The following is a 24,848-nucleotide window of genomic DNA, read 5'->3' as shown; positions in this document are numbered from 1 at the left end:
AAATGTATAAGATAGGATTTTTGAAACTGCTTTGAGATACTTTGCAGTTTTAAAAAAAAAATGTTTAAGACAATTGCACGTCACAATCAGCAATTATTTGGCAGTTATTGAGTTTTGAAGACGTTGACTGAAAAATACATGGTGCGCATGTTTTTCCCAGATTTCTATTCTGATGATTTGAAGTTGGCTCAATAATGTGTAAGATCATCTTGCCTTATCTATATAGAGTAGTCAGCCAGTATGTGGAATGAGTTTTATCATTCACTTTATTTTCTATACTGTGTGTGTGTGTGTTTACAGTACTGTCTGAGACAATGGCAAGTACATATGTGTGCTGTATTCTGTTCCTTTCTTGTGTGCATAATGGTGGATTTCTGTTCGGCTTTGAAAAAGTTGACTTTTATAGTACTGTACTGAATTTTTCGCCTGTTGTATAAAACCCATAAATGAAATTTGTGAGAGCCTAACAACAATAGCTTATTTATTATTTGTGTTTGCATACTTTGAGTTGCTCTGGCTTTTTTTTTTTTTTTTTTTTAACTGAGTGCTACAATATCAATCAATGTCATGGCATTTCTGTAGTATTGTTACTGTGACTGCTTCTGTGAGTGTACACTCAATGTCATCAGCACTACGGTTCAATCAGAATAATTTTTTCTAATTTTTTTAATTTATATTTAATATTGATCAAAGAGCAATATGTTTCTAAATTATCTGGTGAATGCTTAATTTAATATGCTTTAACATTTGAGAGATTTTATGTCCCGTTAGCTTTTTTCTAAAGTCCATGTTCTTTAAAGAGACAATTGTTAGATGAATTGTTACTTTACATGCTATTGCATGTCCAATAACTAGTTTTGAACTCCTCAAATGCATGTCTCATTCTTTTATCCAAACTATTATTTTGTTTGGTTACTTACGGTAAAATTGTACATTTGTATTTGTTTATTTTGTTTATTGCTTAAGAATAACAAAATAGGGTTTTAAACTAAATTCAGGCATCCCAAAGTTTGGTTACAGGGTTGCAAACATTGCAAACCTCATATTAAACAAAACAGTTCATATATACTATGACTGGGCAAAAGACGTTTTCTTAAATTTTGTTAAACACCATTCACGGATGACTTCATTTTTATAGTTTCAAGTCCTATTTTCAAACATAAATTGGACAGCAAAACTTGAATCTGTACAACACTATAGCTCTGAAATCTTGTACTGTTCAACGTTGTTTAGTCTTGCCTCACATTATCATGTTAGGATTGCTTCTAACCTCTAGAGGGAAGCATTTACACATTCTTTATTGTTAGTGAAGCCAAAACTCTGGGCCAAATACAAACTGCATCAGCATCTGATGATTTAATTGCTGCTCAAGAATAGACTTTCAGATTCATATTCATCAGGAAATTAATTAACAGTATTAATTAAATATTGATCCTCATCTTGTTTAAATTGAATGTAATGTAATTGTTTTGTCCCCCTTTTGCTTTTATGACAGCATGCACTTAAGATGGCATGGACTCCATAAGTTTGTGGAAAACCTGATGATCCATGTTTTCTAACATGATTTGAGATTGATCCATCCAGCATCTTGAGTGCTTCACTGGAAGCAAGGACATTTTACCGAGTTTGCACGGTCATTGTCACAAATTTGCTTATCTGAGATTAGTGACATAATCTTAATAATCACTTGTTAATTTTGTCATTACGTCAACGTTTCTTTGTTTCAAATATTTCAAAATGCTCAAATTTCTATTTATTTCTTGGTTTAAATTAGATTTTGAATCCCAGATTTTCAATGTGCACTCAGATTTCACTCTATATTTCATTATCAATCTTCCACCCATCCCAATGTGTGGTTTACCAGGACCCTGTATTAGATGTGATGGTCCACTGACATTAACATACCAAGAAGCTTTCTCTTTCATCTTATATCTCTTTCTCTCTTCCTCCCTTCCACTTGCCCATCTTTTTCTATCTACAGTACTCCCTTTTAGGTAAAAAAAAAAAAACTCTCTGGGCATGTAAACAGAGAACAAAATCCTGCTGTGCCAGCTTTGGCCTAAAATGATTGAAAAGTGCATTACATGCCCGTATAGATTCTCAACTTTGATGTGCTTGTGCGCTGGACATTTCATAGTGATTGTGGGACAGTCTTGTTTTTTTATCGGCCATGCGTTGTGCACAACATCACAGCAGTAGCGTCACACTGTTTTGCTACTGTCTAAAGTGTATCTGTTTTTTTCAAAGCATTGAGTTTCCTGACACCAGTTGGGAAACGCCTTTAGCTGAGCGCTTTCTAACTATAGATAAAAACTCTTGATTGGTACCATATACCCTCAGATTCAATAGACAAGGAATTCAACATTAATTCAGCATTTCATTCTTGTCCAGGATTAGTTTACCCCATATAAATCCCATTTTAAATTGGTTATGATGATAACATTGATTAACACTTGCATTTTAACAAAGAAGATGAATGAACATGATTTATTTCTATCTATCATTCTTTTATTCTATCACTCTTTCCATTTGTTATATATAACATTTAGTTAGTTTATTCTATCTGTCTATTGTCTATTCGTTTGTTCTATTCATCCATCTATTGTTCGTTCATATGTTATTACATCCATCCATCCATCGTTTGTTCATTCTATCTATCTATCTATCATTTGTTCATTCTATCTATCTATCTTTCGTTTGTTCTTTCAATCCATCCATCCATCATTTGTTTGTTCATTCTATCCATCCATCCATTCATCCATCGTTTGTTTGTTCATTCTATCTATCCATCCATTCACCCATCGTTTGTTTGTTCATTCTATCTATCATCCATTCACCCATCGTTTTTTTGTTCATTCTATCTATCTATCTATCTATCTATCTATCTATCTATCTATCTATCTATCTATCTATCTATCTATCGTTTGTTCATCCTGTCCATCCATCCATTCACCCATCGTTTGTTTGTTCATTTTATCTATCCATCCATTCACCCATCGTTTTTTTGTTCATTCTATCTATCCATCCATCATTTGTTCTATCTATCTATCTATCTATCTATCTATCTATCTATCTATCTATCTATCTATCTATCTATCTATCTATCTATCTATCTATCTATCTATCTATCTATCGTTTGTTCATTCTATCTATCTATTGTTTGTTTGATATATTATCTATCTACCTGTTGTCCATCCATTAATCTATCTATTCCTCCCTCCCAAAATGAATGGTTTGATAAAAGTGAATGAAACTGGGCAAAAATAATGAATAATTTGGATTTATGTTTGTCTTAAATTTAGTATTTTGAAATCTAGTGTGTTGTTTGTTAAAACCTTTTATTAGAAATGTTTCATATATTGTACTATGTAGCAATACAAGTGCTACATTTTAAGAAACAAATTCTCTTAAGTGGGGTTGTTCATTATTTTTGCCCAATTTCATTCTGTTACCAGTATATCCAATAATTCTACAGGAATTCATTCTCAGGGGCATTCTTTGCTTAATAAAATTCTCTCTAAAGCTAATTACATTAACTTTCGTGCTGTTCTTACTCAACTCACTGTGTACTGTGGATATGTTAGTCACTGTTGTGTCTGGCCCCCACAGTGGATCTCTGAGCAGAGGGTCTGTGTTTGCTCACTCCTTTTCCTGTGGGAGCCCACGAAATTCCTCCCCCTTGGAACTTAGCCATGGTTGCTCAGCAGCAGCCTTACACAACAGGAAACAATCTTGGGGATTCCGTCACTGCACCGAGTCAAAGAGAGCATTCAGTGGAGACAGGAAGCCCCAAAGTACAGCAGGTCTATAACCAAGGCCATCGTCATGTAAAAACTTCAAATTCCGGTTGCTGTTTCTACTTTTTATCTGTCAGTAGCTTGCCTGGCATTGTGGCACCAATACAGGCAGCATCTCATGCTGCTTATTTTGGGTTGCTCCTGAAGCACTCGTTGGCTTAGTATTTTGAAATCCAACTTTTGTATCCAAACCCAATTTTGTATCTGTTTTATCTATTAAGGATAGAGGGGAAAACAATAGACACTTTAGGTCTTTTCCAGAAGACCACCATCATGACCGAATCATTCCCAGTATACTAAACCACAAATATGAAAAGACCTGCCAGACAGACGGAGAAGTGGCTTGTAAGGAGAGGTGAGTGGACCTATGACATCAGTGACTCCCCCTCTCTTGACCAATTGTGGCAGAGATAGAGGAACAGTTGGGTGCAGATGGGGGGTATATGTGGTTTTGGTTTATTTTAACAACTTTTAAATGCTGACACATCATTAGTGATGCACATGCATGAAATGATTCATGCCATTGTTATGAGTGTACAGCCTTTTTTTAAACAGTCCCCATGATGGTGATTCAACATCTGTGGCATTAACTACAGATATATTTCTCAAGTTACAAAGAGACAAATGTCTGTGCTGCCCATATTGCTGCCTATGTATTCTGTTGGGAAAAATAATTTGTAATTTGTGTACTGTTGAGAAAACAAACACAGCTAGTATGTATTTGTATTATCCCTTTGACCCAAGAGTCATGCAACTGCCAGTATGTCTATTAGTCAAAATCTTGCATCTCTGAAAAGAGGCAGCTGACTTAACAATTAGCAATGGATATCATTAATTTATAATCACTTTCATTAGGGTTAGTAAATCTTGTAGTTGTAAAACCAGTGGCAGTTGTGAAACACCTCCCATTGTTGGTTATATCAGCTGATAACATTAAACATTAAAAGGAAATTAAGAAAATTCCCAGTGTATTGCAGTGAGTTAACCCACTGACTTGCTTTTGCGGGGTGAGTATGGGCAAAGAAAGCTCTTTTTTTTTCATATAAATTGTGAATGTTAGGGACTGACAGCCTCAGTCTCCATTTACTTTAATTATATTGATAAAAGCAGCATAAACATTGGTCGGAATTTATTTTCTAGTGTTCCACAGAAGAAAGTAATATTGGTTTGGAACCACATGATGGTGATTGGTGAGTACACTTGTCACAGTTCGAAGATTGAAGAGGATTCTTTGAAAATGTCCTGTAACGTGCAATGTAGCAATCAAAAATATATAGGGGAAAAAATCAACAACTTAAAGTCTTTGTTGGCACTAAAGTCCACTAGCCTTTGGCATTATGTATAGTGCAAAGCTGAGGCAAACATTTCCGGAACTGTCTGGCCGGCACTTAACTCCTGCCCTCAACGCCGGGCAGGCAGAGTGGAAAAACTACAGGCCAACTGACGTAGAACTAGGTGCACGTCAATCAGCACAGTTAGCACTATTTTTACCTTCAGCCTAGAAGAGATGTTTACAGTGGCACATGGCGCTCTTTTACATAGCTGGGGAGGACAGGGAGGCCCCGCCCACTCCCCCTCAAACGCACTTAGGGTCCCTAACCAGTGGGTGAGAGCTTTCCATGAGGTCAAACAAATACATTTTTCCCATAGAACAGCAGGAGAGAGAGGAGTGGGTAAAGGCACAATTACCATGTTCCCATGATGAAAGAAACAGCTAGCATTTCATAAGTGCTCTCATTCCTGATGAAATTATATATCATCCTGTACGTGTGCGGCGAATGTTACTTGGTTCCTTTTGTTCCTCAACGTGGCTAAATTCTTAGTCAGGGAAAACGCTGTGCAACTACTTCAAAACATGTCCATGTCGTTAGACCGCGTGCAAAAATCACAGCCACTAAAAAAAAGCCATGTATTGGCCTAATGAGAGCAGCAACCGTATACAGCATGTAGAGATTTTTACATTAAAAGCCTACAACACATGCATATGGAAATATCTGTGCAGAGAATCAAAATGGCAACCATTTTGGCTTCAGTTTACTTTAGTGTTCATGTTATATTGTAATTACATATGTTAGTACTGTGTAATACACATTGTGGAGCTGCTTTGAAATACTTTTCTATTATTACTATTGCATGTAACATGTTTAACATGGACACTCTCATGTTAAGTACTGGCATTTACTGTTTTATATTGCATTTAACATTGCTAAAAATCCAAATTATGCAATCTTTTCCCTCGCTGGTGCTAATTGTTATAAATGATTTATATTTAATTGTGCAAGGAAACCCTTTGATGAGAAACAATGAATATCAGCATACTTGTAAATGTTAATCTTGGTCATTCTTCTTGCTTTCTGTCAAGTGCAGTATGATTAGCTTTTACAAGAGTGCAAACATTTGCCAAAATTTCTTGGCTAAACAAAATTCCTGCATGTTTCCGATGACTATTGCAAATCAGATCTTTCTGGGTTTTTGTCAAAATCGAAATCATAGTTGGCCAGTCAAATATCTTGTGATTTTCAGATCCATTTTCCTTGTGCTATACTTGATGACCTAAAAACACAATTGGGTCATTCTTGCAATTCTGTACCTTTTTGACTTTTAAACTTTAAAAGTTTCTTTGTTTCATTATTGGGATATGCCAAAGTTTTATTTTGATTTCTGTTAACATCAATTGAAATTGCAAAATTACATTAATTGTCCTATATCTTCCCATAACGGGGAACATGTTATCATTGACCACATATGACTAACATCACAAAATAAAGGAAAACATACACTGGCAGCCAAAAGGTTGGAATAATGTATGACATGTAATGTTTCGGAACGAAATTGGTACTTTAATTCACCAAAGTGGCATTTAACTGATCATACATTACTGATGTACTAGTCATTACTGATGTACTAGTCTTCAAAGACAAAGGACAACTGGCTATAATAAGGAGAGAAAGAGATGTGGAAGGCCCAGATGTATAACTAAACAAGAGGATAAGTACATCAGAGTCTCTAGTTTGAGAAATAGACGCCTCACATGTCTTCAGCTGACAGCTTCATTGAATTATACCCGCTCAACACCAGTTTAATGTACAACAGTAAAGAGTAGACTCAGGGGTGCAGGCCTTATGGGATGAATTGCAAAGAAAAAGACAATTGGACAACAGATAATTGGAAAAGAGTTTTATAGATCTTAACCCCATTGAGCTTTTGTGGTATCAGTTAGACTGTAAGGTGTGTGAGAAGTGCCCGACAAGACAGCCACATCTATGGCAAGTGCTACAGGAAGTGTGGAGTGAAATGTCACCTGAGTATCTGGACAAATTGACAGCTAGAATGCCAAGGATCTGCAAAGATGTCATTGCTGAGAACTCTTTGACGTAGTTTAAGTTCTGAAAAAAAAAAAAAAAATGTAAATAGTAATTTTCATGTTATTAATGTCCGGACTATACATTTTGATCAGTTGAATGCCACTTTTGTGAATAAAAGTACCAATTTCTTTCCTTAAGAGCAAAATCTGTACAGTATTCCAAACTTTTGGATGCCAGTGTGCATAAAACTTCAGTTAGCCTAATGCCAACTTTATTTTGCTGAATGGTTGATTTCACCTCCAGTAAGTGACATCATAGATTTTCAATTAAAGGTCACATTAAAACAGGATGGACAAATGTCAAGGGACTTAATAGGGTTGGAAAATATTCCACCAAAAATGACATAGAAATAGCCTAAATAATTTAAGCCCTCATATTAAATATTTTTTGTTTTTATTCATAACATATACTGTATAGCTCTTAATATTTCATTATAGTACATATTATGACATAAAATATGAGTTTATGTTGCTTTTATTTGGGTAAGATGTAGGCCTATTAAATTCTCATTCTTAAGAATTTGTATTAGTGAATTTATTAAATGTACATATTTGACTTGAATGGATGAGCCATTGTTTATGTATTCATTAAATGACAAATAGCATGCCCTCAAAAGTATTAAAAAAAATAGAAAAAAGGCTCATGACAATCAAGTCCAGTGGGCAAAAATGTGTCCCTTTATGTAAAAGTTAATTTCTGCCACTGCCACTATCAGTGTTCAAATGAGACATTTACCACAAATAAGAGAATGTAATACTTAACACTTAATTGTATGGGAGGAGGGGTTAAATATTTTTACATTTTAAATACCATTGTAGGAATGAGCCAATGTAATCTGTCTGCCTGTCTATTTCATCAATGTCAAAGCACTGCAGTTACTATGCGATGAGCGACGTCTCACAGAGGCGCTATTTTGTCTATTAACGGGACAATTGAAACCATTAACATAATAATCGCATCTTAAATCGCCCTCTTTTTTTCATTACCGCCTCATCTGTTTTCCCGCCGCCGCGCACGCGCACAAGTGATTCAGCTGTGGGCTCCGCATCTGGAAACGTTGACTAGAGAGAGAATCCCTATCCTCATCTGCTGCCGAGCTTGAGACGTGGTGTTTGCGTCACTAAATGGAGGGGCGGGGCTCCATGGAGGTGTTTCCCAGCTTTATATAGACACAGAGACCTTTCCATCGCGAAGCAGTGCGTCACCAGAACCCCTGGAAACTAACATGCTAGTCCAGAATAGAAAATAATACGAGTTAGACCTGTAGCTGTATTAAAAATATTATTAATAGACTTTTCTCGCGTGCACTCAAGGCATGCGCCTTTTGAGTGTTGTATATCGTATCATCTGAGATTTTAACTAATTTATAGTTCTCCCGTTGTTCCCGCGACTGGAATATACCTTTATTGCGGTAGAAGTGAACACAGTTTCATCCCAGAGTTCACCCTACACTCGCAAGCATGAAATCCGCAGAGGAAGGTAACGCATTTTCTCCGTATTATGAAGAATAAATGTATTTACGCACACTATAACATGTTTTACTCACGTTTTCTGTCTTATATTATTCGTAACTATTATAATTAACGTGTTTATTTTTGCACTTTTTGCATGTTTACCTTTCGTTTTGATGAAAAAATAAAAGACATAACTTCAAGGCTTCAGTGCATTCGCCATCTTTTAGTGTCTTACTGTCAATTATTTTAAAAGTGTATTCATTGTATTATTATTGATCTAATTTAATTAAGGTTATCTTAAATTTCACCAAAGGGCTGAATGAGTTTTCCTTCTGTTAAGAGATTGCAGAAGGGAGTGGTGGGCGTGACGAAGACGAAGTGGGAGGTTATTTAGATTGTGGGATTTTTGTGCTCTTCTCTTAGAAACAGCTGTGCATTTCACAAGAAAACCTAGCATCATTCAGAATGATTCAGCTAAAATAAAAACAAGCTGTCATATTACTAATACTTTTTAGTTAATAGTAATTGTATTACTGTCACAAAATTATCATACAAATTTAAAATGCAGAAGTTACCTTGTTGCAAAAGTGAGACATACATGAGAAATACATTAGAGATGCATTAGTATGCAATTAGTATCAGGGAGCGTTCTTGCGCACAAAGTTTTCTGTGGGCGGAGTTTCGCATGAGACTCCGCCCATGTTTTTAATTTCTCAAAAAAATGAAAATCTTCCGTATTTTATTGAAATCAAAGCAAGAATTGACTCAATCAGTTTGGACTAACTTAAATCAAATATATTTTCACCTGGTTGGACTGGACTGCAGTGATAGTTTTCATTAAAATAATGACTGTGTATACAGACATGAACTTCCATAAGCCATTGCCTTTATAATGATGTATGAATACTACTTTTTAAAGTGTTTGGGCATGCTACAAGTGTTCGTAAATCTTAAAAATGTGTCAATGATTCAACCTGTCCCCTCTATTCCAGCAATTTTGGGGGGTTAATACAAGGCATGTTTGTGTTATTCATGTTGCATGCCGATAAAACCTAGAGTGTTGCGCTGTACTATAATCTTAGTGTATACATTACATAGGGGCAAATGCTTGCCTTCGTGTTTAGAGAAAGATTGCTCATGTGTATTAGTTTTCCGTCTGGTTTTGTCATCAGGAAGATATTTTTAACGCTTTGTTATTTTTGGCCTGGTATTTGTGTATCACCTTGCTTCCTCTGCAGAGGTTGTGGCTTTTTACCACAAACGTTCTTGACTCACAGTTATTACTTTAAAGAGTAGAGTGTCTTTATTTAATACTGTCTTTTTATAAAAATCTAATTGTAATAACAGAAGTCTACAGATTTGTGACTATTACTCTTTTATCTCCTTTTAGGGTATATGTTTAGCATGCAGACTCTTTTATCTGCATAGCTTCTTTTGAGATATTTCCAGGATGTCACCTCATGAAAATATTATGTTTTTGTCACATTGTGCCTTTCAGATGCATACAGTTACAGCCCAAACACCAGCATCAGCCTTTCTTTGAGTAACCCCTGCCCACCCTCCCAGTACCACCATCTCCAGACCAACCCTTCCTTGTCAGTATCCATCAGTCAGCCATCCTCATTCTCCCCCCAAGACGACATGAGCTCAGTTGGCTACTTCCAGACATCCGGTCCCCGGTCCAATGGAGCTCCCACATTGGAGAGTCCACGCATTGAGATTACAGCTTATGGACAGTTCCCTGAAGATGAAGTGGAGGACAACAGTGTGCCGGTGGACAAGCGGGTCAATTCCATAATGACGTTAACATTGCCAAACGCTGATGGTTATCGCGATCCCAGTTGCCTCAGCCCTGCAAGCAGCGTGTCATCGCGCAGCTGCCACTCTGATGCATCATCATACGAATCAGGCTTCTCGTATAACTACGATAACTCACCCCAGAACTCGCCCTGGCAGTCTCCTTGCGTCTCCCCTAAAGGTTCCTCATCACTGCAGTCTTGCACCCTCGGTGCTTCTCCACGACATTCACCATCTGGTTCTCCTCGTACCAGCATCACTGATGATAACTGGGTGGGCCCTCGAGGCTCGCGATCAAACTCCCCTTGTGGTGGTAAACGGAAGTACAGCTTCAATGGCAGTTCATCGCTCAAGTACCATCCGTACTCACCAAATCAATCACCAGCACCGTCGCCGCAAAATTCACCACGTCTCAGTGTGACGGAGGACACCTGGCTGCCCAACACTAATCAGTACACCAACTCTGCCATCGTTGCTGCCATTAACGCCCTCACCACAGACGGATTAACAGATCTTGGGGAGGGGATCCCTTTGAAGGCACGCAAGACCAGTCTGGAACATAGTGCTTCGATGAATTTGAAAATAGAACCAGGTGGAGAGGAGACAGGATCCCTGGAGCTTTGCCAGGAGGATTTCTCGGCTGCACGCTTGTCCTTCAAAAAAGAGACCTACTGCAGTGGCTTCTTGAACGTTCCCCAGCATCCATATTGGTCCAAGCCAAAGCCTTACATCAGGTAGGTAGCACATGTCTGGGTTCTAGACAAGAGGTTATGGAAGACATATCTTTCATATTATTTGTCAGAGTGTAATTTATCCATGCTAACCAATGTTTCTCTCTCTTTCTCTCTGTCTCACTAATGGACTCGATCACTCTTATTTTTTAAGTCCATCTTTGCCTGCACTTGACTGGCAGTTGCCTTCCAGTTCAGGGCCATACAGCTTACAGATTGATGTCCAACCCAAATCCCATCACCGTGCCCACTATGAGACAGAGGGCAGCAGAGGGGCTGTGAAGGCACTAGCAGGAGGGCATCCAGTGGTCCAGGTATATGTTCCTAATCTTTCATCGGGGTCCTTCAACTTGAAAGCAATGCATCATTAAAGGGTTACTTCACCTACAAATTATAAATTTGTCATTAAGTCACCTAAATGGCATTCCATGGAACAAAAACAAATATCTCCTTTGAGGGCGAAGGTGAGTTTTCATTTTTGGGTGAGTTACAGTATCTCTTTAATGATCATAAAGGCTGCAGGCTCAGTCAGCATCAGGGGTGATGCAGGAATTGGTTAGCTAGTTAGATCACAATCTAAGAATTCTATGTTGAACTTTGCATGAAGAGGCAGAGTAGCCAAGTAAATAACACTGGTGTGATGTACTACGAATATGGCTATGGCTGTCATCCAAAGGGTAGATCCTCACAGTATGGATTAATTTTTAACTTCCCAGCTAACATATTCAACATCATGCAACATCATCTCCTTGTGTCGTGGTGACAGTGTTGAAGTCAGTCTGTTCCACTCAGCAGACGTTATTGACTCATATATCTCATTTGCTTTTGAAGCTGAATCATGGGTATTCGCTGAACAAGTTATTTGCAGACAACCCTTAATGGATTGCAGAATTCCTGAAAGACAGGAGTGTGGCTGTATCTGGAAAAGTCTGTGGTTGGACATGACTCTTGGGGTATGTGTACCACATGTTGCAAAAATCGCTGTACAGGACTCAAAGCGTTAAAGTAGAAGATTGAGTGTTCTAGACCAGTAGTTCTCAACTGGTGGGTTGCAGTGAAAAAATGTGTAGCAGGTGTGTTCTGGTTCGCAGACAACAGGGGAAAGCTATGATAAAACAAATAATAAAATGCTCACCATATAATCGTGCATGGTTTAGATAGCATAATAAATATATTTATAATCGTTTAAAATGCAGGATAACATTTGTTGTTGACGTCAAATCAATCTATACAAATTCTGCATGAATTCATCTGTCTCTTGGTATCCAAATTAGACAAATGCCAACATTATCAATGTTTGAATTAAAGGACATTGTTGTTTACTTTTGTACAAATGTTAGGAACATGTTGGGTCACCATTTACCACTCCAATGTAAAATCTATGCTCTACAGCAAAACCAATTGAGAACCACTGCTTTAGTAAGCCAATTAACTCAAACATTTCATCATACACTTCTGAGGTTGCTGGGGAATTCAATTCAACTTATCGAGGTGCTAATAATTGAGCATGTGGCTCTGTCCAACACGTATGAAAAAACATGGTCTTCTCACCCTCTCATATTTTTTGTTTTGTTTCCAGCCTAGTTTACAGACTGTCTTTTGTTTAGTCCTAGTTCTGAACTGACATCATGTGCAACATGCATCCTGCGGAGGCGTCCAGTCTCTGCAGCACACATTTCTGGCAGGCGAGTGAAGGGGAGTGTTCGATTGCACCTCAAACATGCTTGTCCCATTCTGTCAACTATCAAATGAGAGATTTCTTAGCTGTACATGTTCCTCTTTTAGTGTACTGCACCTCCCTACATGTACTGTCACCACCACAGCTAACGTCCTCCTGGTTTTCAATGAATGAGCCATGCTCTCTGTATTTTAAAGCAATAGTTTTCAACTGGTTGGTTGCGACATAAAAACTGGTCGGAGGTCTGCACTGAAAGGGTCGGCGACAGCAGGGATAAAACAATGCTAAATGCTAATAAAATCAAGTATTTATGTAATCATGCATAGTTAAAATGACAAACTATATAGGTTTCAAAACTTTTAAAAGTGAGGGAGAAAAATTATTTCACTCACACGCTCAGATACACGCGAACGGATGAGTTAGGGGCCGTTCACACCAAACGTGTCGGTATACAGAGAATACAGACATACAGATAATACTATGTATTAGACAAAATAAACAAACAATTAACAAAATATTTTTTTTACCATTTATTAATCTTTGTTCGTGTTAGTTAATAAAAATACAATTGTTCATTGTTAGTACACTGTTAGTTCATAGTGCATTAACTAATGTTAACTAATACAATCTTTGATATTAAATGTGTATTAGTATATGTTAACTAAGATTAATAAATGATTAATAAGTATTGTTCATTGTTTTGTTTTTATTTTGTTTTTTCCTCCCCTTTTTCTCCCTAATTTGGAATGCCCAATTCCCAATTAAGTCGTGGTGGTGGCGTAGTGGCCCGCCTCAATCCGGGTGGCGGAGGACGAATCTCACTTGCCACTTTACTTCTGAGTAACAAACCATTCTGTTACTAGGTTGGGTCACTACATGTCCAAAGTAAAATCTAGCTTCTGCAGATAAAACAGTAGAGAACCACAATTTTAAAGCACCTTTGTGTTGTGTAACCTTTGTGTTGCTCAGAGTTAGTCTTAGAGCCTCACTCAGCCAACCCCACTTGGGTTTGATGGTTTCTGGTGGTCAGAAGTTTTGTACACAGGCTGCTAGAGCCCCGTCTTTCTTTCTCTTTCCCCCCTTACTCGGGTTCCTGGTGGTTTCTGTCAAGTTTTTTTTATTTTTTCTGTCCTGGATGCAGTTCGACCACATGCGCCACTGGATTGATGGTAGACGTGAGTGTGTAGCCTCTGAAGTAAGCCTGCTGCACCACAGTTATGTGCTTCCACGTCTGTGCATAAGTCTCTCAGGAAGTAAAATGCTTAAAGAACAGCTCTGTCAACAAAAATCTCCACTGTAGAATAAGGGAATAAGTGGAATAAGTTACAAAATCCTTAAATATAGGTTGTTTTGTAAAAGCAATGTTCCACATTATGATATTCATAGTAATGTTATCTTATAGGCCTTCTTTGACATGATCTTTAGTACTTTAATACTGCAAGTATAGTTTTTAAATGGAAAAGTCTTTTTATGTCTCTTTTTATTTGACCAGAAGCCCTTTAAAAAGTACTATGGCGATACCATGGTGCAGAGCTGATACCAGATATGGAAAAACCATGGTACTTTGTTATATACCATGGTAGTGAATAATTAGATTGTTCATATACCATACTATTTACATGATATTTTAAGATAATTTAAATTATACAATTGTATATATAAAAAACAAATGTAGTAGGTACTTCAAGACTGTGCCAACACTATGGTGCAGTTCTGGTGTCTGATGGTAAAACTCTGGTACTTTGCTTATAAACCATCGTGGGATTAAATGATTACCATGGTATTTACATGGTACTCTGAGATAATGGTATTACCATGGTACTGCAAGTGTCTTTTTTAGTGTCTTTAACTTATTTTAACAAGGACAAGAAATTTGTTCAAAAATGTACTGTGAAGATGCCATGGTTCAGTGCTGGGACTATCGTATTTTGATTTATGCTATGTTATTAAATTATTACCATGTTCATATAACATGGTATGTCAAACAATACCATGTTTTCTTTTCATGGTACATGTCTTAAAAAAAAAAAAATGCTATCACCTTGGATATATTTCTGAAAAACATGGCACTTTTTTTGTTAGTGAGTTCTTCTTGCTCAGTATCCAATATATGCTTACTGGATCTGGCCTGTAACTCTTCAAAGGAGCCCATGTTGTAGTTCTAAATTTTTTCTAGAGCTGTTTCCCTCTTCTGCCACAGATGTGCCATGGAGGTTGAGAGCATGAGTGGGTGAGAACTGACCCACAGCACTCGGAGGTGCGAACGCATGGCTCTGAACTCCCTGAACTCTTGGCATTCCTCTAGAGGGTGATAATGTAATGACGAGAAGGGAGGGTACTCGGACTGCTCTGCACTGCTCTTTCTGGCCTGTGCACTCCCTACTGCCTGAATAAACACTAATGCCAGGCTGAAGCATATCCACTTAAATAAATATACAGACTTGTCCAGCCTTTTCACCACAGATGCTGACCACCCTCTTTGAGGGTCTTCATGCATCACATGTGTATTAGATACTTAAAAATTGTGAATTTGCGCTCATGTACATCATCATCATCATCACCATCGTGATCATTTTATGTATTACTGCTGCCATGATCAATAAATAAGCACAAAGCACTACGTTGTTACTATGATCAATTTTGTGAATGAGACGTGATCTATGCAAAACCTCATTTACACAGGAAGGAAGCATGTTTGTACTGAAAAGAATGACAGTTATTTGAATTCTACTAATGCAATTTCAGCAAGTTTAGTGCTTGGTTAAATTGTGGATGGTTAGTAAGCAAGATGCAGAAAGTTTTTTACACTGAAATACTGCATGCAAACATGACACAAGTGAATTTTAGTGAATTCGCCTCTTAGTCTTAATAAGTATTTGTGTCTTACAGCTTCATGGCTACATGGAGAGCGAACCTCTGACCCTACAGCTGTTTATTGGGACGGCAGATGACCGCCTTTTACGGCCTCATGCCTTCTACCAGGTCCACCGTATAACCGGGAAAACTGTGTCCACACCAAGCCACGAGGTCATGCAGTCCAATACCAAAGTTCTTGAGATTCCACTTCTGCACGAGAGTAACATGAGGGCCATGTGAGTATGCGTCTTTACACGTCTGTCACGGAAAGACACAGAGGAAAAACAGAAATACAAGCCCGGTGGGGAAAATGTGCATACCTTATAAATGTGTATATCCTCATGCATCCTGTACTGATTTCCTGCAATAAACAATCAAAAATGCAACTACAAAACAACCCTGCTGGAAAATCCACTTTAAGATGGTAACTGTGTTATTGTCATTAGCTGGTAGATCATCTTAGAACAGCAACAAACCAGCTGGTCATACCAACTTAAGGTTTCAGACTGGTTTTAGGAACATGGTAACTGTTTTTTTTTGTTGTTGTTGTTTTTTAGCTTGGTCCAAGCTAGTAGACCATTTTGGACCAGTAACAAACCAGCTACCAACTGGTCATATCAGCTTTAGTTCATCAAGCTATTTTATTAATTTTTTTTACATGATAACTGGTTTCTTGATATTCCAAGTTGGTTATTAGCTGATCCAAGCTGGTAGACCATCTTGAACCAGCAACCAACCAGCTACTAGCTTGTGGTAGCTGGTTTTTAGATGTTCCAAGCTGGTTATTAGTTGGTCCAAGCTAGTCTTTAGCAGGCTGACCAGACACTATGTTTCTGAAATAAGCTTTATAACCTTAAGCTGGTACTTTCATCTAGTAGCTGGTTTGTTGCTGGTCCAAGATGGTCTACCAGCTTAAACCAGCTAGAAATCAGCTACCATGTTCCAAAACACAGCTACAAGCTTGGATTTTCCAGCACGGTAGTCTCAGTCTATAAATCTTAAATATTCTATAGACAACCTTCTGTTTTACCACTATTCCCCTTGTTGTGAATGTAGTTGCTAAGCAGAAGTGTGTATTTGTGTGTGCATACTCGCTACGGATTCACAGCGTGGCGGATTTCCCTTGTCTGAGCTCCAGGACTCATGTTACAGGAGGTCTCTGGTCGCGTGGAGCCCATAATGGGGCTCTGGGGTCTGGTATGCAAGCCAGGCGGTAGCGGTCTTACCAGCTCAGCACTTTCTCCCCGCTCTGTAATGTAACACATAACTTATACAAAAAAGCTCCAAACCCCTCTGGATTGTGTTTCAGAACGTTCTGGGGAACATGCCCACTTTGTCACATTTCTGTAGTTTAGCCAGAAAATGGTTAAGCCCCCGAGTCAAAGCAAAATATCCAATTTGCTGTATATAGTATCTGTTTCACATTATCGTTTGATATGAGAGAAAATATATTCTGCTATTTAAATAGAACTTGGTTTGGAGGCAGGCAGCTTATTTTCCTAAAGGAATGATGAATGATCAAAAAACTACATAATGATTAGTGATAGACCAATATAGTATTAGCCAGGTGGATTAATCAACCGATATTTGGCCATTTTGTAATAATCTCCATCAGACGATAACCATGTTCGCTTGGCAGATTAAGCGTTAACTTTCCCTCATGTCCGATCCAAAATCTAACAATAGATTTGTCAGTGGTCAGATTTGTCAATCGCTATGTTTATTGGAATTTATATCAGCCATCGGACATCCTGCTCTCTAGATATTGGTTTCAGCATCGGCCATTGAATAACCCATATCAGCTGACAACCCAGGGGTGCATATGATCCTTTTTTTTTTCTAAGGCAAGCATCACTATTACTATTGCTCATACTTTGTGTTTGGTATTTAAAACTTCAACCGACATATAGTTTTTGGCGATTAATCGGCACAAATAGTTGCTTTGTGTACTATTGGTTATCTGCAAAATCATTTATCTGATAATTTACCTGCTAGAGGCTTCAGGCTTTTTTATAGTTAAAAGTTTCCCGTTATGAACAGAATCGTATTTTTTTTTTTTTTTTTGGTTATTATTGGGATTTTGCAATAAATAGCATTTATTTATTTTTTTTAAATGTTGGACTCATAGTACACGTAGCCTCTATATCTGTGACTGTCACAGTAAGGAAAGACTGAACATTTTTAAACACATTAAATGTATTAATTTTAAACGTATCTGCTTATTAATCCGTTATTGGCTAACTTTTAACACCTTATTTATCGGTATCAGCAAAATTAGATATAGGTCAACCTCTAATAATGTGATGGATATTAACTTTTCAAGTCAACCAACATCAAGATTTTAGGCCAAAGTTATAAGAAAAAGTATACATTTTAGTTTCTGCGACTGCAAAAAAAAAATGCTTTGCTATTTTTAATCACCTTTGCCTTAACTAGTTCATTTTAAATGGTATTGTGATGTGACACACTTTTGAAAGTACACATATTCCATAGTCTCTTAGAACATAAAGCTGCATGCATAATAATTATAAAATAATTGGCAAAATGCTGTTTAAAATAGTTTTAGATGTAGTTTAGCATGTCACACCGCAGGACTTACCAAAGTATTTAATTTCAACTACCCACATCAGGATGACTCTAGCCTTAAACACCTAGAACACAATGTGCAAGTCCTCACCACATACACATGGGGATGTATATCTGAAATTCCAGAATTGTTACCGTGTTAACAGATGGTTTCTCAAGTTTTTCAGACTTCCTATATTTGCCAAAAAGTAAGCTACACAGATCATTGGACTCTTAAATAAATGCTTAGTCCATAGATTTGTCAAGGTTTAAATAGCTATTTAGACTAGACAGAAGATTTGTAAATTTATTTTTTAGAAACATCTGTGCCATGTCAGGGGTAGAAATTGGATGGGTGAGAGAGAAAGGGCATTTATTTGTGCAGGGAGAAAGAATTATATGGCCCAGCTAAATTTTGGCAGAAACAATAGCAAAAAAAAAAAAATCTAAAACAGGCGATTAATTTAACGCTTACTCTGATTCCAAAAAATGCTTATTAAACAACAGTCTAACAATATTTGCCACACATTTTTGTTCTTCTGTTCTGAGAGAATTTGTTGAGTCTACCCCTCTAACATTAACGTTCCTTCTTTACCACAGAATCGACTGTGCTGGAATTCTCAAGCTGCGTAATTCAGACATTGAACTGCGGAAGGGTGAGACAGACATTGGACGGAAGAACACACGTGTGAGGATGGTGTTCCGTGTCCACATCAACCAACCAAATGGCAGGATGGTGTCCTTACAGGTGGCGTCCAACCCTATCGAATGCTGTGAGTTCAACTGCAATCTTACACCCTTACACATAGCAAAATTAGATTGTCCTGATGGATTGAATCAATAATACAAAAACAGATTTTTCTCGTTAAATAAGTGAGTTTTTTTGGCATTAATAATTGGCAGGACCAATCAAATGCTATGAGGTAAATGAAACATATCACTCGAATGAGCACAGCTCATAAAGCATGAGTGATTTTGGGATTATAGCCAGTTAAAGGCTGATCACAGGAGGGATATGAAGCATATATTATATCAGCCCTTTGTGTGAGGTGTTATTTCTGGACATTTCAGAGAGTAGAGACTGAAATACTTGAATGTAATTAAAGGCTAATGTTCTTGTAACCTTGGCAGGTTGTAATCTCTTTTTTCCTCACTTTAGCCCAGCGCTCAGCACAGGAGCTGCCTCTTGTGGATAAACAGAGCATGGAAAGCTGTGCCGCCTCAGGGGGGGAACAGGTGCTTCTCAGCGGGCACAACTTCCAGCCTGACTCCAAGGTGGTGTTTGTGGAGAGAGCACAAGGTAGGGGACACACATAAAACTGTGTTTGTGTATGTACGTGAATAAGCAATAGGAATTGTTTTGAAATTGTCTCTGTTCAGAGGTTTCTGAACATAAAGCTCTTTATGGACAAAGGTTGAATCTCAAGCCACATACTTCTACCAAGTATGAAACGTTTGTGAGCTGCTATTGATGGTGCAGTGCATATTATACATATTTTCAAAGGTGAAATGTGTATTTTGTTTTTTCGATGTTACAAAACATTACAGCTGTGCAGGCTTGAAAAATCCTTGGAAATAGTATGCTATCTGAGCACCTTTGGCATACTATTTTAAATAAACTATGATTTGGGCCTCACTTGCATTTGGGACCTAATCTTGCATACTGTATTGGACAAATAGTATGGAAATTGGGATTCAAACAAAAATTATATAGATGCATATAAAAGTGCAATGTGTAAAATGGAGTTATAAAAATAATAATAGTTTCCAGACAGGTTTCCTAAACACTCCACCCATCTTCTATTGTTTGGGCATACAGATAGTCCCTCCTAAAACTCATGCCAGAGAGTGAGCCAATATTGCTGTGTCAAGCTGATCAAATTAACAGATTGCAATTTTGTTTGGTGCCACTACTGGTGCAGAAATGACTCACTGCACCTTAAACCTCCTGTTCACCTTCCAATGGAAGAAAAAGTGATCCAGCATGGATCTCCTACTCCTTCACCATCTGCTTGGGCTTAGAATGGGCTGTGGTAGCTTATCTCTCTGTAATAGACATATGGGTTAGTATTTAGTCATAAGAGCTTATATACAATATAGTAAAGGGCCCTTAAAATTTTACTATTTCTGTGTATGTATTTGGAAAAGCCCTGCTTTGTCTTTAAATCCTGCAGTCATCAAAAACGTGTGTGTGTGTGTGTGTGTGTGTATGCTCAGTTTCTCCTTCAGGAAAACACTCCTACCACTCTCTATCCCTCCTTCATCCCCTCTCTGCCGTCAAAATATCCCTTCGTATGCCAGAGTGCCACATGTGGAGTGCATTAATGCGCTGTATTTTTAACCCACCAGAATTACATTTCCAGAACTTTCCATTGCCTGTGCTGCCCAGGAATGGAGCCCAAATAGAAAGAAGAGAGAAAAAGAGAGAAGTCTGGGCTGTCTCTTGTGTCTGGGCGTTTGTTTTGATTTTTTTTTTTTTGGTCTGTATTTATTCAGGTCTTTTTCTCCCTTTTTTCCATATGGAAAATAGAAGCAGTAGCTCTCGACTGTTTATATCTGAGATTTACAAACAGTAATTTCCTTGATGAGATTGTTAAAAATGAAAAAAAAAAAAAACTAAAATGATAGGAGGTGTGGACAGGGCCAAGGCTGAGTAGTGTAAACACGTTTGAACACTTTGGCAGTCCATGACACAAAGCCAAAGGAAACGGTCTCATTGTTGTACCAGTAAAGAGGGGAACTCTGGGAAATGGAGCTGTTGAAAGTTCTATAATGATATTTAAACTCTTTTTCTGCAAGCAATGGGTGCTTTTTTTGTTCTTCTATTATTTATTTGTAGTTTTTTAATAACAAATGTTTAAAATGTAAAAAAAAAAAAAAGACAGACAGACAGACAAAAGATAATAAAGTGCCCCATATTTCTGTTAGAAATTTAACAAATAGAAATTGATTTTGCTCCATTCTCAAACACTATTTTAGATGTGCAGAAAAGTTGTTGTGGATTAACTAATGAATAAACAGCTAAGAAGTTCATTTTGTAAAATGCAGCATCAACATTCTGTCTGCCATTTTGGTTTGTGTGCACATACTGTTGCAATCAAAATTATTCAACCCCCACAAGACAGTAAGGATTTACAAAGGTAAGCTTTTCTGATGACCCAGAATGAAAAAAAATTACAAGTATATCAGTTGAGTGACATATTAAAATTCATTGTGTGAATATATAACCAAATATTTCTAAATAGCAGGATTTTTAAATAAAGTCATGCCATGTCATCATTATTCAACCCCTATTGCATGTTTAAGTTTCTTAAATATGTAAGGCTACACAAGTAATTGTTTTAAAACTAAATTAAGCCATCCCTCTACAATTGCTCTTATTTAAGTTTTAAATGTAAATTTAGTGTTGTAAGCATACATTTATTTCAATGCAAGAAATGAAATAAAAAATAGGCTGTCACAAAAGCTAATATAGAAAATTATTTCAAAACACAAGACCATTTTATAAATATGGTACAATAGCAACCTTCTTGAGTGTGGAAGAAAAATCAATTTATCCAAGGGAAAATTTGACTTGAATATTCAAGAAGGTTGGCCCCCATGGGTCAGCAGTATGTCTGGAGTAAGATAGGCCAATGACTAGAAAGGTGATGACTAGAAAAACACCATCCCCAAGATCAAGCATGGAGGTGGGTCAGTCCTGTTATGGGGGTGATTCGCAGCTGCAGGAAATGGCCCTCCTTACAATGTGACTGATCCCATGGATTCTTTCAGGTATCTGGCCATTTTGGCAAAAATATGATGCCTTCAGTGTGTAAAATGAAGCCCTGTGATCACTGGACTTTCCAGCAAGACAGTAACAATAAGGATACATCCAAGTTGTCCAAAATCTGGTTCAGGGATGGGTCGTGGAATGTCCTTGAATGGCCCTTTCAGTCCATCATTAAAATCCTGTTGAAAATCTTTGTTGGGATTTCAAGGAAGCAGTGGCAGCACAGAAACTAACAAATGTCGATGGGCTGGAATCCTTTGCTCTTGAGAAATGTGAAAAATTACAATAGTGAGGTGTCCGAAGCCTGAGAACACTTACCTGAAACATTTCTTTGATTTTATTAAGGGTAAAGGATACACCACAAATGATTGACTTTGGGGGTTAAATATTTATATTTAAATTATTTATTATCATAAAATTTGGGGTAAACTGAACACTTCATATCACTCAAATGTGTATTGATGTGTATTAAAAACTTACTTTGACCGTTTAAGTTGATGTGTTTTAATTCACATCACCAGAAAGTATTGCTTGTCAGGGGGGTTGAATCATTTTAATAGCAACTGTAAATGTCTGTGGGTGTATGTGCCTGCGTTTTTGTTTGTTTGTGTGTGTGTGTGTGTGTGTGTGTGTGTGTGTGTGTGTGTGTGTGTGTAGAGAGAGAGAGAGAGAGAGAGAGAGAGAGATAAAATGGCATGTACAGTATGTGCTTGCCAACTCAAGGGTGTGTGCTCTTGTTTTTGAGAAGGGTTTCCCTGAGTCTGGCATCCTTTGTGGATTCTTGGGCTCTCCTTGCATGGAAACACCCCTGAGCCAGCCCACCATTGGCATCAACAGCTCTCTATCTCTCTCATTCTGTTCAGCTTGCTAAAGACACATTTTTTCCACTATCAATTTTCATGAGCATGGTCACATGCTCATGCCTTATTGTCTAATAACTTTTTCCTCTGTATTTGCATTTACCATCATCTATGAAACATTGGCTTCTATATATTCAGAAAGGCAAAGAGCCAATTCAGCCTTATATTGTTAATTAGGATTTTTGCATGTCTTCACAGTTTTGTCTTAAAGCATATTAGATTTATGTTAGTTCTTGCAAGTCAATCAGCTTCATAATTTGTATTAGTGTTGGAAGTAGCTGAGATGTGTAGTGCAGTGGAGTCTCTCTCTGAAGGCTTGCAGGGAAGAAGTGTTTTTGTTATGGGTAAAGATGGGGCTCCCACAACGTGACTCACACACAGGGAATCCCTCTGTCTCTCTCACTATCCCTCCCTCTGAAGTGCAACGTGACTTCATGCACGGTTTTTCCTATCTGTCCTTTGAGTGTGCCGTAAATGGAAAATCATAGAAAGTATTTAATAGGCAAAGCAAATGAGAAAAAGTGAGTGTGAGAGAAGGAAGTTAAGAAAAGAAGAACAACTTTACAGTAAATATTCTAAATTAAGTTGAGTAAAATAGAGTAGAACTGACTAGTAATTAGCTCCTGGTGTGAAGCTGAACACTCAAATGGAATTATTTATTGCTTCTACTGTATAGAATAGAATAGACTAGAACTGTAGAATTGAATAAAATAGAATAAACAAGAATGGGACAGAAGAGTGGCATTGCATAGAACAAAACAGAAGGACAGTATACACTTATTGAACAGAATAGAATGGAGAACATGGCATGGAGTAAAAACAACAGAACAACATGCAATAGAACTGATTAATAGAATACAAACAGTAGAATTGCATAGAAAAAATTGTATAGAAATGTATAGCATAAAATGTAATGGAACAGAACAATAGAATAGAATAAAACAGTTGGACAGTATGCAATGGAACAGTAGCATAGAAAATAATATGAAGAATAGAAAAGAAAAGAACCTTAGAATTGCATAGAATAGAATTAAATAGAATAAAAAAAAGTATGGAACATTAGATTAGCATTGCATATAACAAAACCGTAGGACAGTATACACTTATATAGAACAGAATAGATTGGAGAACATGGCAAGGAGTAAAACAACAGAACGACATACAATGGAACAGAAGAATACAATACAAACAGTAGAATTGCATGGAAAAAATAGAATAGAAATGTATAGCATAAAATATAATGGAACAGAAGAATAGAATATAATAAAACAGTTGGACAGTATGCAATGGAACAGTAGCACAGAAAAGAATATGAACAATAGAATAGAATAGAACAGTAGAATTGCATAGAATATTATAAAATAGAATGGAACATTAGGGTAGCATAGCATAAAAGGACAGTATACACTTTTATAGAATGGTACAGAACAGAATAGAATGGAGAACATGGCATGGAGTAAAAACTATAGAACTACATGCAGTTGAACAGTTGAATAGAATACAAAAAGTATAATTGCACAGAATAATATAGAATATACAATTTTAACATAAATGTAATGGAACAGAAGAATATAATATAATAAAACAGTACGACAGTATACCATGGAACAGTAGTATTGAAAAGAATAAGAAGAATAGAATAGAATAGTAGAAAAACATACAATGTATCAATAGAATAGAATAGAATAAGAATTGTAGAATAGAACAGAATAGCATGGAATTGAATAGAACAATAGAGTAGAATAGAATTAAACCATAGGACAGCATGCAATGAAGCAGTAGATTAGAATAGGATATCACAATTGAATTAAATTGAATAGAATAGAATAGAAGGCAATAGCTGATTTTAGCTGCTGATTTCTCATTGGTATAATCAAGAATTCAGTGCATCTAACATAATGTGTTGTGATGATGATCATTGGACTGTTGTATCACTATTGTATCTTTGAGTAAGGCACTTAATTATAGGTTGT

At 37.1% G+C, this 24,848-nt stretch overlaps 1 protein-coding gene across 1 annotated transcript in view; it reads left to right on the top strand.

Annotated features, from left to right (window-relative positions):
* The first annotated feature begins 8,372 nt into the window (after nucleotides 1–8,372).
* Nucleotides 8,373–24,848, top strand: part of LOC127651028 (nuclear factor of activated T-cells, cytoplasmic 1-like) — a 43,703-nt gene continuing 27,227 nt past the window's right edge. The window contains exons 1-6 of the mRNA XM_052136727.1: nucleotides 8,373–8,641; nucleotides 10,115–11,147; nucleotides 11,299–11,458; nucleotides 15,712–15,914; nucleotides 18,844–19,016; nucleotides 19,403–19,543. Coding sequence (XP_051992687.1) covers nucleotides 8,623–8,641; nucleotides 10,115–11,147; nucleotides 11,299–11,458; nucleotides 15,712–15,914; nucleotides 18,844–19,016; nucleotides 19,403–19,543 — 1,729 coding nt within the window. The 5' untranslated portion in view covers nucleotides 8,373–8,622. The remainder of the gene's footprint in view (nucleotides 8,642–10,114; nucleotides 11,148–11,298; nucleotides 11,459–15,711; nucleotides 15,915–18,843; nucleotides 19,017–19,402; nucleotides 19,544–24,848) is intronic.

Source organism: Xyrauchen texanus, chromosome 10 (assembly GCF_025860055.1).
Source record: "Xyrauchen texanus isolate HMW12.3.18 chromosome 10, RBS_HiC_50CHRs, whole genome shotgun sequence".
Lineage (NCBI taxonomy): Eukaryota > Metazoa > Chordata > Actinopteri > Cypriniformes > Catostomidae > Xyrauchen > Xyrauchen texanus.
The sequence above is the reverse complement of the archived record's forward strand: the minus strand, read 5'-3'. Positions and strand labels throughout refer to the sequence as shown.